The sequence below is a fragment of the Zea mays genome, chromosome 4 (genome assembly GCF_902167145.1).
Source record: "Zea mays cultivar B73 chromosome 4, Zm-B73-REFERENCE-NAM-5.0, whole genome shotgun sequence".
NCBI classification, from domain to species: Eukaryota; Viridiplantae; Streptophyta; class Magnoliopsida; order Poales; family Poaceae; genus Zea; species Zea mays.
Window position 1 is genome coordinate 197,674,013 of NC_050099.1, and position 15,492 is coordinate 197,689,504.

At 40.6% G+C, this 15,492-nt stretch overlaps 1 protein-coding gene and 1 long non-coding RNA gene across 2 annotated transcripts; both read right to left on the reverse strand.

Moving 5' to 3' along the window:
* Nucleotides 1-1,971: 1,971 nt before the first annotated feature.
* On the reverse strand, nt 1,972-2,500 carry LOC109945609 (uncharacterized). The gene is made up of 3 exons (XR_002268858.1): nt 2,372-2,500; nt 2,218-2,277; nt 1,972-2,060 (listed from the first exon to the last, which is right to left on the reverse strand). It is a non-coding gene; the product is annotated as an uncharacterized lncRNA (long non-coding RNA).
* A 1,702-nt stretch (nt 2,501-4,202) lies between these two features.
* LOC103655818 (26S proteasome non-ATPase regulatory subunit 14 homolog) lies at nt 4,203-5,541 on the reverse strand. Its single transcript, XM_008682509.3, has 3 exons — nt 4,878-5,541; nt 4,532-4,699; nt 4,203-4,403 (listed from the first exon to the last, which is right to left on the reverse strand). Exons 1-3 carry the CDS (start codon nt 4,944-4,946, stop codon nt 4,203-4,205), a joined length of 438 nt encoding a protein of 145 aa, XP_008680731.3. The 5' UTR covers nt 4,947-5,541.
* Between the last annotated feature and the right edge of the window lie 9,951 nt (nt 5,542-15,492).

Genomic DNA, 15,492 nt, shown 5'->3' on the forward strand with positions numbered 1-15,492 from the left:
ACATATTCGAGAACGGATATAGTATATTAATAGAAGTTTAAGATGACTATATATAGATCTAGTTTGGATGCTAACGAAATTATGAGATTGAATCAAGTAAATATCGAAACGTGTTCTAAGATGTTGCACCTCTACAAGATTAATCGTCTCCTTTTTTTGCCTAAAATTATAAGTGGAATTCTTTTTAATTTGTAGAAGTTATGATACATTAAGAAGAATTCAAAGCATTCTTTTGGTTGTTACTAGAAGACACCGAATGTTCTCTTTTATAGGATAGCTATGGCCATCGTTACATGAACGAACATTTAGACATGTATCTCACTTACCACATTTTGTAATGTCTAAAGTTAGTTAAATTTAACTAGCTTAGAGGGTGTTATAACCTGGACAGATTATATAACCCAACTTATTTTTTATTAACACTTAGTTTAAAATAAGTTTTGATTATATAAATTGTACATATTATAATCTCAAACAAATAAGCTACAGTACGGTAAGATCTTTCTCTCACGTTGTATATATGAATAATAGATCTATCTCATTCGTCATTATAAATGTGTGACAAGATTTATTTAGGCATGCTACGATGATGTGGTGAAGGGTTTAAACGTTTAACCTTATGTAAGTGTGATTAAAAATAATATGTGATACTTTTTTATACCTTGTTAGATATATAACTAAACGGACCCTTTGGGCTCTATAAATAACTTTAAACGAAAAACATGATATTATATATGATTGACAAGTTCGAGCAGCTGGTCATGTACCGAAGAAAGTGCGACGCGTGTACCGGAGACAGGGACCGCAGACATGCGAACATGGCTGCACGTTGTGCCGCTGCAGCCTCCGACGTGTGTACCAGGCCGGCCGCTGCCCAGCGCTCGAGGATCCACGAACGAACAGCCGGCACGAGATCTTGGCAGAATCTCGGTACGGGTATCCTCGGTTTATACGTATAGATAGACTAGTTATGTGCCCGTGCGTTGCAACGGCATATAAAATATTTGATAATATTAGTGCTCTTATGTTTATTTATCTTTGTGTTCAATGGTACATCTAGAGAAGCATAAAAAGAAAAGGTTGGATCATGATCCAACATACTAAGATACTTGTTTTTACATTTACACATAAGACAAGACCTGATTGCACATTAGTCATGGCCTGATTGTACCTTACACAAATATACAAATGTTATATTCATCAACAATTATTTGTACCAGATACTGCATCACATAAATTCACATATCATATGAAACCCAAAGTGAACTACCTTATAAATAAAATTTATATTACTAATGCCTGAATAATTTTAACTAAAAATTCAACACGATAAATCAGTTCTGCCCTATGGTCGAATTCTGCCCTATGGTCGATCAAATTCTGCCCTATGGTCGATCAATTTACACAATGTATTGACCTTCACATCACATGCAGCAATAGCCGACAAAGGTAACCTCCCAATGAGGTCTTCAGTTCTCCGGAGAGACACACAAATGGCCAATAAGAGGATGGGTAGATGACAGGAAGTTCTGAAATGAAGTACGGTGGTATGGTGATGTTAGAAGAGGTAATTGGATTTTTTTAATTATTTTGTAATTTTAAAAGTGCAACGAAGCTCAAATATGACATGAATAGCATGCTTTTGAGTGACCAGCGGAATGGTTCATGCTTTGTGAATTGTACTACCAATAATCTTACACAGGTATTGACATTGCAGGGAACCAAATTATATTATATTACAGCTACAAAATATTATCATAAGAAAATGCCAAAATAAAAATGGAACCTTATGTTTGATCAGTCTTTGGTGCTTATTAAAAGTTGTCAGTTACAGTGCTATAGGGTCCTCGTTCTTAAGTTTTGAGGAAAGACTCACAAGAGTTAAATGCATTGCCAAACAGAAACAACCTAACAATTCATAAAGGACTCTACTCCAATTCTCAGAAGGCAGAAAAGTAATGGTGAAAACTCAACTGGGCCATTTTGAATCGGGGAAGATGCGAGCAGGACGATTTTGAAACGGGGAAAACTCAACAGGTGAGCAGCCAAGAGATTCTTATCTGCTTTGAGGAGACAGATGGCATAAACAGGACTCAAACAAATAAATATAAATGACAGATAACAGTTGAGATGAAAAGCTTTAGAAAGGAAACAGTGAAATTATGCATCCATTCTGCAACAATCAATAGATCAAATAAAAGGCGCCCATTAACTTACTGGAGTTTGAACTGTCCCGTTTGGTGACTGCATAGGATAAGAACTGTATGGGTGTGAACCCTGACAAAAAAACAAGGACATTTTAGTTCATTACTATATCAACCATGCATTAGCACAATAAAAACATGATCTCATGTAAAATGAGGTACATTACCGGTGGCATTGGTGCCTGCTGTTATGGTGTACCTTGTGCATACATTGCTGCATATGGTGGTGGTGTCCCATAAGGAGGCATCATCTATCTAGTTGAATAATCAAATGTTAGATGACTGATTATCTTCAGAGTTACTGCATATGGTGCATATATTGCTGCATATGGTGCTTTTCTTTCCAGATCTTGATGGTTTCAACTTCCCTAACTCCGTTTATAGTACCAATGAAAATAGGGAAGGGTTCTCAATACAATGTTTTTTACTGTAAAACCCATACTGATCCAAAAAAAACTGGCAACAAAATCGCAAGAGATGCTGCAAAACAGAAAACAAACATGATGAAAGAGTCCACAAAAGGAATGAACCTGCATTTGTTTCTGAATCAACCGATCAGTTAGTTGATCAAGCCTCTTCTTGAGCTCAATTTCCACCTCTGTACGATGAACCATGTCTCTTCTAGTCAACTCAATGCTTTCTTCAATCTTCCTTGCCTATTTGACAAAAATAAACATGGACCAAATCGACATAATTGGTTAACAGAACTATTAGCTGCATTACAGAATGTAAAATACTAAAATTTCTAGCACAAACGACACTCAGCTAACAGCACCCGAACCTAGGTATGAAATATTCAAGAAATTATAACACATGCATAATTAGTTTTCTTTGGAGTACAATGACCAGAACAGGGCTAGGTATGAAATATTCAACACCAGAACCTAGGGATGATATATTTAAGAAACTGAACTTTAGTTGGATGCCTTTAGTTCTTTGCTTCCAAGTTGTATTGTATTAAGCCAAATAAAACAAGGGCACAGGGTATTCCAAACCAAGTCAAATGGGACAAAAAGTTTAAAGCAGTGAGACAATTGAGCCAACTAAAGAATAACCTAAATGGTATAGGCGGGCTAAGATCTCATTCAGTGACAAGAAGAACATGGACGAAAAATGAAATCAAACTGGTATGGGCAGGCTAAGAATAACCTAAATGGTATAAGCACATGTGGAAGGGTCATGGTGTAGTTCTAAATTACTGTAGCCAGTTTAACAAGCCAGTTTACAGTCCTGTAGTTCTAAATTTCTGAAACTTCAGGAAGTAAAACCAGTGTTCCAAACATGATTTGCTAAACCAGATCTAAAAACTACAACAAAGAGCCAAAGAGGCACTCCTCAACTGCTAGGTGCAATTGCGCAGGAAGATATAAACACTGTAAGAAACATAGTTCATTGTAAACTGCAACAAAGCATATTGCAGGCACGTGCCACATGTTCTGGATGAACCCAGCATGATCCATGGGATTAAACATCTTGATGGCCTCGTTCACAGAACCCTCATAGCCACAACGTGCAGCCTGCATATTTGTATATTTCTAATTTTTTTTGCATTCCAAACCTCTTTTATGATGACGTATACGTCCTTAATGCCAAAAGCCACTTACAAAAACTTGAAAGTTTCCTATTTTATGAAACTCAATGAAATGAATCATGCACTCACACTACACTAAAAATAAAAAAACTTCTGTGTTAGGTGCTGTAAACAATGAAAACAGTTAAATATGTTCATATGTACCATGGAATTGATAGAACAATGCTTCAGGAGTAGTTTCTTGTACTGATAGCGCTTAGAATTTCCGATGAGCTTATTCATTAGTTTAGGCAGTGAAATACATCTGAAACGGAAAAAACTTTGGAAATTAAATTAATAAAGTCAATAAGAAAAAACATTAGAGAATGATGAGTAAACATGGATGTGTAACCTGTAAACATATGATCCTTAATTGGGAGGGAAAAGGATGAGTAAACATGGATGTATAGCCTGTAAATACCAGTAGCTTAGTGGGAAAAACTATTGATTAATGCATTCCAACCAATGGTTGTATCAACATTGTTTGATGACATCAAATTCGACACATGCTCTTCCAAATGCTTTTTTGCATCTTGCCGACCCACATTTGCTATTGCAAGTTTCTCAGGTGGCAGTTCGTCCTCCTCCTGCACTGCCTTGTTGTACTTGATGGCTAGGTTTAGCATTTCCTGGACAAGAATAGACATATTGTCAATAACGGACAAAAGAAACACATATTACTCTCAAGAATTAAAGGATCAACACAAAAAACAATCATCTCAGCAGACAGATAAAGTGAGCTCAGTGGCATAGGCACCTGGACAGTCTGCTCGTTGGTTTTCGAGTGAGTGTCAAACCTCTTCAAAATTAGACCATCGGTCCATTTCTTTTTGTGCAAGTTCAACAGCATTTTCTCCTCAAGCTCATTTTTCCGGTAATTGATTGCAATTGAGTAGTAGTGTCTATTCAGCCCATGGATAAGAGCCTGATAAAGAACAGATATGGTCAAAATCATTTTTTAATAAAGGGACAAAACAAGTTCATATGATACAATATTTTAAAAAAACTTGACTTGCGGGGGTAAGACAGCCCCCATGCATTGTGCGATAGAAAAAAACCTGTCATGCATGCCAAGATATGATACAATATTACTTAGTACTTACCTGAATAGATGGCTTATTTAGGTGCCCAACATTTGATGTTGTCTGACGTGGCTCCTGGCCAAGCATCATGGTCTGAGGATTAATGAGGCGGAATGCATCAATAACCACCTTCCCCTTCACACTCTGGATGGGGTCTATCACAACAGCAATGGCTCTGGGGTTCAAAGCTTCAAAACTCTGCACATTTATATATTGAACAAATTTAGGCCTACGAGTGCAGTGTTTGGCACTATATAGAATATAAGATATAGAATAGAAGCACAAAAGGTAGATAAGAGAAGAACAACTCCAGTGAGTTGGGATCAATAATTAGCTAATGTCACCCATTTTTCTTTTAAGAAAAAACACGCGGGTTAACTGAACTACCAACAAGATGAGTTCATCCACAACTTTCAGGGTGATGGAACCTACATAATGAAGGTTGTGAAATTGAAAACAGGCAATAGGGGGATAGAAGGGGAGAAGCTGCCTGGTGCCCACAGTTGATCAATTATAGTACAACATATCATAATATCATATCCATGCTTTATTAAAAAACACATTAGTGTTTATAATGACGTTGACATGACATATAGTACAGTGCAATGACAGCAGCTATCCTGTTTTGATAGACCATTCCAAAAGATCCCTTTTAGAGAACAAGTGGATTTGCATAGACCTGCTGGCAATAAGAATATATGATACCGGTCTTATACCACACACCTAATCATCATCTCTTCTTTTTTTACTGAAGGCTTCAAACTGTATATCGTAAGTTAAAAGGTTCCATGATGCATGCCAAGCTATAAGATTGTAGTTGGCAGGAATAATTGCAAATCAGTTCTGAAGCTCTCATGAATTTTTTGAACTCATTACTAAAGTCTAAAACCTTATAGCAGAATAAAGCTGGACCTTATATGTTACTGTACTAAACAAGCTTCAGAAATAAATAAATAAATAAATAATGCTTCACGCACCTCCATGGAGGGCTGGAGTACTCGTACATCCTGCCACTGCCAGAGAATATGATGACTCTGATTTGCGCATCACAAAGAATGGCTACCTCGTTTGCCTTCTTGAACAACCCCATCCACCTCTTGGAGAAGGTAACTTGGCGGTTTGTTGGATTCTCAATCTTCTTCAACTCTACTTTTCCACGCCCCATTGGTACAGCTTGGTGCTTCTACTCTTCTCTTCTATTCAACCTACAAGAACATATGCTGCGAACATTGACAGTCATGATTCAGGACACCAAAGCACAACCATGATAAGAAACAAATAAATAGTTCATATGCGTGAGAGGAGGTAGAAGCAAATGACTTCGAATCACCAAGGCCATGAAATAAAATTAACAGACAGTTTCAGTCTTTCAGTTTCATGAAGACCAAATGAATTTAAGAGCTCGAGAAGATGAAAAGATTTGAAAAGCATGAGAAGATGAAAAGATTTCATATGTATGACCAAGGGATGACAGCAAATGGCTTCAAGCCAATAAGTCACGAGAGATGAAAGCAAATAGGTTCACATGCATGATACAATAGAAAGTTATCTATACAGGAACAAAATCATCAAAAACATATGGTTGGAGATGGGCAGATGGAGAAAAGATAATGGGGAAAGAGATAGGAAACTTTACTTTCATTGATATCCCCATTAGAAGGAATACTATGATCTCTAAGAGTCATGACAACTGCACCACCTTCCAAAACCTTATCAAGGCCATGAAGAACCTTGACACCAGACAAGTGGTATGTTTCTCGCAAAACAAAAAACAAAGGCACTTGTAACCATTGCAATTCACGACATATTAAAACAAACAATTATATCACTATAGTTGTTAGCCATCTATTAACTAAAAAGATTTGTATATCAATACCTCCCACTTATGTATCTTCCTCATCATCGTCATCCCTTGGAGGCGGACATGGTCGATGATGCCAGAGGTGTAGTTCGAGAGGCCCTCGAATTGGTAGAGCTAGCTGTACATGAGCAACTCCTAGGTGGTCTCATGGACGTGGGAGTCGACGATGAGGCTGTAGCGCAAATCATAGAACTCTTAGAGCAACAAATAATACAAACTTCGTTATCATCAGACGCAACAAGAAAGACCAAAGCAACAGAGGGATGAAATACCCTTACTAACAACGACCTGATCACCATAAGCTCCTCACCTCCACAGTAATACACTGGTAGATAGAATAAGTTGAGATTCATAAAGTCCTGAAGCACCGGCGTGATGGACTGCTCCAGCGGGATCGCCACGCCCATCCGCTGGCTTGTCGCAGCACCCTGCTGATTTAAATAGGACGATTAAGCGAACACCTAAATGCGCGTCGATGGTAGGTCTACGTCGATTTGGGGCGAGGTTTTGGGCCCTCCTTACATCCTTATAAAAACACGTGTAAGTACAATACAGCAGAAATCATTTTATTTAGGGCAGAATATACCTCTGTTACGACGACGAGGGTTGGGAGGGGCCGTGGGGCACGACGGGGGCTGGGAGCACCCTTCCCTGCAAACGGAGATTCAAAATTGACACATACATTCAAAATTGAAGTGTCCTTGGTTCTAGACTATTCTCAATAACCATCCTAATGTTCCCAAAAATGGGCCTAAAGGAGTGCAATGTAGGTGAAGTACTTGCATAGTAGAACTATGTTCAACACTAATAGCAAACATCAAACTTAAGGATGAGATGAGCAGGATTTTTTTGTCCCTTCTTTAATTATCAAAGGAAGTAAGATGCTAGTCTAAAATAGATTGTTTCATATGATTAAACCTATGGAAGCTTTTACTATGCTTTTAAATGACTCATATAAAATGATCAACTGAAGTCTAGAAAAAACCACAACAGAAATATGCATCAATCATTTTAAAAGCACAACATTTATGTACTAAATTACCTTTCCAAGCCTCCCAAAAAGGATTTGATGAAGAAAAAATTGTAGTAATGTAAAGCTGGTATGAGATGGGTAGGAAAGGTGGCTGAAGCAGTAGCGAGAGAAAATGGAAACACTGAAAATGAAAAAAAAAATACTTACTTGGAAGGACTTGGGAAGACCTTTGGAATTCCCTGCCCCTTGAAGTTGTTAAAATTCAGGTGCCTTAAATTTAGGTACCTGAGCACAAACATATTACTTTTCATACACCGTGTCTAAAAGTGACTACTTATCCTCTATTCATTGTTGCTACATATTCCAAAATCAATCCAGTGTCTTTTAAAAGTCACAAGTATTGATCAAGATAAGTCCAGGAACTATGGTTTAAAAGGTTACTACAACTAACCATAAAACTCAATATTAATCTAGGAAGTGTGTCTATATGCTGAGGTTTCTCATCATCATCTACTCACAAATCCTAGTAGTTTTGCTAATAAAAAACGCAGGTGTCCCCTTTAAAATTTGAGCTCGCGCAAGAACAGCCAACCCCACAAATCTATTCTAGTCTCATTGTTGCAAAAATCCCCAGCAGCTCACACAAACATTAATGATCTCACATTGATGGCCTCGATGGTGTACTTGATTTGGAACAACCGCCTCTCCTACGAGAAGGTGTTCACCCCACGGTCGTACTCCATCCTGCAAAGACCCCAAACTGAATGCAGTCGCGTCAGCACGCGACGCGCCGTCTGCGGCGGCGACAGATTGAATCTAGAGAGTTTGAAGGTAGTGCCTAAGTATAGCGCCTAATACAAAATATTTTGGTTTATCAGAGTTACAATTATAGTACCTGATTCAGTTTAGATTCACTATATCGCACTGAAAACCACCAATTACTTATTCTAAAGCAAATTTCTAATAAATTATACTACCAGACCAGCAAATTGGAAACCAAGTACCTTTGAGAAGTCTCTTTACAATGCAACGGGCAAAATGCCCCGAAGCAAACCCAGGGATGATGCTGGATCCAATTGAGACGGGGCAGATAGTGAGAGGGGAAGTGATGGGGGCATACCTGACGACGTTAGAGAGGAAGAGGGCGAGGACCTTGGCGACGAAGCGGGGTAGCAGGTTGACAATGTACTCGGCGCAGAGACTGGAGACGGGTGCGACGCCGTAGCTGTGCAGTGCCTCCACGATCTCCACTGGCTTCATCAGCGGGAAGGAGAGCTCGCCCTCCTCTCCGTCGCGGGCACCACAGGCAAACTAATGTAGTGACGGCTTCCTGGCGATGGCTTCCTCTGTCGCTCGGAGCCACGGCCGCCGCGCGCTCGACGCATGTCATCGGTCGGGCTGGTGTGAGGAGGTCTAGGATGGTGGCCGGGTTCCGTCGCACGATCTCGTTCCCCACGCCCAGGTCCCCGACGCCGCCAATGGGAGGCACGGGGCCCAGCGCCGCCAACAAGTATGGGGCCTACCGTGCCGGTTCCACCTGCTAGTGCTCCAGCTCGACGACGATGTCGCCAACCTGCGGGAGCTGGTAGGCCGCCTGGTGTCGCAGGCCTCCGCAGAGGCCATGGCCGAGGGTGCGGCGCGGTCAGGCCGCGTGGTCTTGTCACTCTCCGAGCTGCTGCACCAGCCGCTGCGCCGGCTCGGCCCGTCCCCGTAGGGTCGCATCGTCGGGGCGGGGGGCTTGGATTTGGGGTGGGGTGCGTGGGCGGGCATCACGCGCGGCGATGGCGCTGGAATCGCGGGGAACGAGGCAGGTGTAGGACGGGGGCAGGCGGGCGAGGACGGCGCCATGGATCTCGCGGCGCGGCGAGATTAGCGAGGGGGAGAGGATCACGGGGCGAGACATAGGCGAGGGTACGGTGGGGGCTGGCCGAGATTGGCAGTCGTGGCCAGCGCGGGATCCGCGGCGGGGGCGAGATCTGGGGCGGGGGCGGCGTGGGGACGGTGCCTGTGCGGTCGTGGGGGGAGGGGCACGGCAGGGGCTGGAGGGCTGCTTCCATGCGCGCGCGTGGGAGGGTGCGGGGCAGGCAGGGGCAACAGGGTGTGGACGCTGACGCTACTATCTTAATAGAGTAGTATAGATTAGTTTACCACTAGATGAATGTCTGTACGTTGCAACGGAAACATATAATACTATGATAACTTATGTATAAATATGTGTTAGTTAAGCGTTTTGTTTGGCTTTAATCCACAACGGCTTCTATTGTATTCTACATTTTGTAGTCTAAATAACTGACTTTAATCTAAAGCGATCATAAGTATTATTGTTTTCTATATTTTGTAGTCTGAATAACTGGCTTTAATCTAAAGCGATTATAAGTATTTCTTAACCAGCACTACCCACGGCCATAGGAAAAAAAACTAAATCAAATCAATTACGGTGTCATCGATGTACAGAAACAATGACAACAGTGATATATTTACAGAGGATTGCAGCCTCAGCGAGCTAGCAATCGCCAAACATCAACCACGGTGAAAATTTTCCATCTATAAAATCACAGAGCTCGTTTATCTCGTTTATACATGCATGGGGATGGGAGCTAGGTAGGTCAAGTTAGAAAGCCACACACGGATTCATCCTCTTCATGTACGGAGACTGTTCCTGCTTGGCGTCAACAACCCGTTGGGTAGGCTGAACAGCCGACTCCTCTTGGGCTCTGAGATAGATCCTCACCTGTGTTATTGTTGTCGCCAATGCTCAACTATACCATATTCATCTCGCTCTTCAGAGTTGTCACTTGAGGATTTTGAAGATGAAGACTCGCAGTAACCAAACCTGACTATCTCCCGATGAATCATGGGAGCTGCAGTTTTGTTAGTATCCCATAGGTTAGAGAATTCAGCTTTCTGCGGGCAATCAGTGTAGAATAAGACCTAGGGGTGCCCTACATTGAAAGCCATAGCTTGAATTTTCTACCTCTTCATCTTATCACTAGGATCACCGTTGTAATATTTTCTCTTAACAGTATAAGACATATTTGTACATAAGTTACCGTAGTAGTATATGTTCCCGTTGCAACGCACGGGCACTCAGCTAGTGTGTGTATATATATATATATATATATATATATATTGTATATTAGGAGCTCTGGGCTTCCAATAACTAAAGGAAGCCCAGGCCAGACAGTGCAATCCGGTCGAGCCAGACCATATCTAGACGTCTATAAAAGAAAAGTCGTAGTGCTAGGGATCAGTTTTTCACGCCCCATCTCGATTCATTAGCAACGGCGGTTGCCCGATAGCGCGCGCGGCGGTGGACCCCCGGCCGGTGGCTGCGGTGGCCGCGGCTCCCCGACCTCAACATGCGGTGGCGGCGGTTCCCAGGCCGGCGGCGGCGGCCCCCGATCCAGAGGGCGAGCGACGACAGTGCCCTTGTGCGGTGGCGGCGGTTCCCAGGCCGGTGGCCGCAACTCCATTACCTCGACGCGCGGTGGCGGAGGTTCCTCGATTCGGAGTAGTGGCGGCGGTTCCCCGATCCAGAGGGCGAGCGACAGCGGGGCCCTTGTGCGGGCAAGCGGCGTCCCCGAAGCCCCGAGGAGGCGGCACTTCCAAGGCCGGCGAACAAGCGACACCCGTCGACGTGCGAGTAGCGACGGCGACGCATGAGGCGCGATGTTCGAGCGAGCGGCGTCACGGAAGGCGCGAGATGCGCGCAGCGATGATCGCGCGTGACATCCTCCGATCCGGCGCAGTTTTCTTTTCGATTATTGTGTTTTATGCCTACCACATGTATTATTTACGCTAAAAACTGTATGATTTTATGCTTGAACAGAGTTCGTATATCAGTTTACTGCATGCACATTGGAAAGGCAATTCTTTGATTTATGTTGTTCGTAATTTACGCGCATGCAATGGAAACTCCCACGATTTTTGTCATAATTTTTGGATCTGTATAAAAATAGAAACCGCATGCATGCGGCTGCCATGTTTTTCAGATCTATCATAAAAATAGGATCGTAATAACAACTTACTAAATCTATCAACCTCTCATTGACTCGGTATTTACGCTTATAATTGAGAGATTTTATGCTCAAAACTTAAGGTTTTTACGCTCCACCCGGAGATGCGTCCACCAGTGAACAACATGCCAGATTTTTTACGCAGTGTAAGGAATTGCATAAATACCTACACCGTGTAGTATAATTTTTTTCAGTATACATCATAAACTAGTTCTAATGCGTTTAGCTGCATGGCTGTTGGAGGGATCCGATATTTATGAAGGAAATAAAACATTAAATGCGATTTTTTGTTTCTATGCTTGCAATTTATTTCCTTTCATTGCATATTCTTTCCATCATAAATTCGTGTGCATGCAGCTAGTAGCAGATTTTTACGCAGTATACCGAATTGCATAATTATCTACACAGTGTAGCATAATTAGTATCAGTATATATCATAAAATTGTCATTACGAGTTTAGTTGTATGTCTGTTGCAACGATCCTAAATTTATGAAGTAAATAAAGCATTTAAAATAGAAACCGTCACATATATCTTTCCTAAATTTACGCGCATGCAAGGGAACGTGTTTGACTCATGCATGCATTTTGCCATAATTTTTGGATCTGTATAAAAATAAAAACTGCATGCATGCGGCTGCCATATTTTTCGAATCTGCCATAAAAATAAGATCATAATAACAACCATTCAGAGCTACCAACCTCTCACATTGGCCAGGTATTTACGCTTATAATTGAGAGATTTTATACTTAAAACTTAAAGTTTTTACGCTCCAACATGGAGATGCGTCCACCAGTGAACAACATGGTAGATTTTTTACGCAGTGTACCGAATTGCATAAATACATACACCGTGTAGTATAATTAGTATAAGTATAAATCATAAACTAGTTGTAATGTGTTTAGCTACATGGTTGTTGGAGGGATACTATATTTATGAAGCAAATTAAACATTAAATACGATTTTTTGTTTCTATGCATTCAATTCATTTTCTTTCATTGCACATTATTTTCATCATAAATTCATGCGCATGCAGCTGGTAACAGATTTGTACGCAGTATACCGAATTGCATAATTATCTACACAGTGTAGCATATTTAGTCTCAGTATATATCATAAAATGGTCCTTACATGTTTAGCTGCATGGCTGTTGCAGCGATCCTAAATTTATGGAAAAAATAAAGCATTTAAAAATAGAAATCACCACACATATTTTTCTTAAATTTACGTGCATGCATTGGATCGTGTTTGACTCATGCATGCATTCCTTTTTTGCGCTAACAGACGTTGGGGCAGGTGGCGCACCCGATAGGCTGGTTGGGCGCGCTGGGTTGAACCAGTTTGTAAGGTTGGTCGGTCTGGGCTTCCTTTAACTATTGGAAGCCCAGGGCTCCCGTTATATATATATATATATATATATATATATATATATATATATATATATATATATATATATATATATATATATATATATAAAGCAAGTTACAGAGGACATATCCTGTGCAATCAATCACTCATTTTGGTGCAAGCATGCAATCAAACTATCCAGAGCATCCAGTCTAGATCCAACGGTTTCATATGGAAGTGGTTAAATATAAAATAGACACTAGATTTTAGGTGGAAGGGGTTAAATGTAAAATAACAGTTACCATTAGATCTAGATCGGATGCACCAGATCGCTTGATTGCATGCTTGCACCAGGATAAGTGATTGCATAGGATATTTTCCCCAAGTTACAAGGGTGCTTGAACTTACGAAGAACATCTTCGGCATTAGGCCAATGAGATCACAAGCAAGCAGTGACATGGATGCCCACTGACTATTGTGAAAGTCAAGTTCAGCGGTCTTTATAGCATCAAAGATAGCTTCGACAGATTTTCCTTGGAACGGAAGAGTGCCCATCAACATAACATGCAGAAGCACCCCGGCAGCCCATACATCTACCTTTTGTAGTAGAACCTCAGGTGCCAGATATGTCGGGCTGCCAGCAATGGTATATACCTATAAGGTACTAAATATGAAAACAAGATATCGAAATAAATATTATACCTATTGTCGGGTCAAATTGAAGTGACTAACATACAAACTCAAAGCATGCATTACTCCATGTGGATTCAACACATTTCTTTCATCTCGAACTATGCTCAAGTCTGCAACATGCAAAGCTGAAGTACAATAATAACAATTTGTGAGCATGTAACAAAAAACATTTATAACCAAATGACGGACATCAAGAATAGAGTGCCATACAAATATATTTTGCATGAAATGACTAATGTCACAAGAATAAAGCGAAAAAGATAAAATAAGTCACATTCAGTGGTTTTATATAGAAGCAAGAACTTAATATGTGGAGCAAAGAATCGAAGCAACGCAAATAACAACGACCCATCAATTCCTAAGAAAATCGAAGCATAGGAGAAAACACTGTCAAAAAAATTATAGGCTTCCACCACCGGTGGATGCATTATGTTGCATATACAGCTGAGGACCCCACATGATATTTGAACTTATAAGCCCATGTACTGTCTAGGGGTTCACATACAGCTCTAAAATTATCAATAGACCCCCCTGAAATTGTTTGTAGTAAAAGGACAATACTTGCATTGGACACTGAATCTACTGTTGTCATAAGAAGTTCATAGTGGGGATCTTGAAAATGAAAAGAAGTTCAATAGTCCATAGTAAAAATATTACATTCCAAGAGAGGGCTTGGAGCAAGAAGAAGAGGCATTTTTACAAGCTTTTCTTTATGTAGCAAGCCATCGGTTGCAAACAAATTTTCTATAAAGGAAATAAAACCATCACAACTGGCAAGTGCGTGCCAAGGAAAGGTTGTCTTATTTAGCATTCATCTAGCTGGATGTTAGTACAATTACAGAGTCAATATTTACCTGGAGGATGACATTAAGAAAGCAATTGTTGCCAAAATTTCGCAGATCTCCTACTTAGTATACTCTCCCAGACCCTGAAAAAAAATTCCTTGGAGAAACCCATGGTATGGACAAACCACTATACAATGCCTTGCATAACCCGACAACTCCTAGTCCCAAACAGACAACAACTGCCACAATACTATAGTGTTGTTTGTTTACTTTACTACAAAATAGCAGTGGTCTTAGAATAGCTGCAATTACAGAAAATGGTCTTAGAACATTTTTGATTCAGATATCGCTTCCATTCAACTACATAAAATGGTCTAAGAACAACTGCAATTACAGAACTGCTTAGGAATTCAGAATTACCTGAGATCGATATAAATAGAGCATTCTTGATTCAGTTATCGCTTCCATGCAACTACAGAAAATGGTCTTAGAACAAATGCAATTACAGAACTGCTTAGTCTCTACTGCTGCTCACAATTACCTGAGACCGATATAAATAGAACATTCTTGATTCAGTTATCGCTTCCATTCAACTACAAAAATGGTCTTAGAATAGCTGCAATTACAAAATTGCTTAGGAATTTAGAATTCTATACCATTATGAAAATACTATGTGATCGACTGCTCCGCACATTCAAGTTGGTCTCTCTAAAATGCATGTTCGCTAAAAAACAAGTAAATATTTACAAACGGCTACACAAGTTTCGCCATTGGTGAAAAATAAAACGTAGGGACAGAAATGTGCCTTCTACAAGCTGGCGAAACTCAAACAGGACACATACACTCCACGCTGTAGGCAGCAATAAATTTTCACTGTTACAAAAACCTGTTCAGAAATCAGAGAAAAATTATCCAAAGGAGTACTTACATCTAAGTTCTCATGAATTTGCAGCTTATAGCCC

Bases quoted from the DNA above. Each gene is read 5' to 3' on its own strand.
- LOC103655818 (XM_008682509.3), bottom strand. From the start codon at position 4,946: ATGATGCTTGGCCAGGAGCCACGTCAGACAACATCAAATGTTGGGCAC. The intron at 4,700-4,877 runs GTAAGTACTAAG...GTTCTTTATCAG, and splicing joins TAAATAAGCCATCTATTCAG to GCTCTTATCCATGGGCTGAA. The intron at 4,404-4,531 runs GTGCCTATGCCA...ATTCTTGTCCAG, and splicing joins CCAACGAGCAGACTGTCCAG to GAAATGCTAAACCTAGCCAT.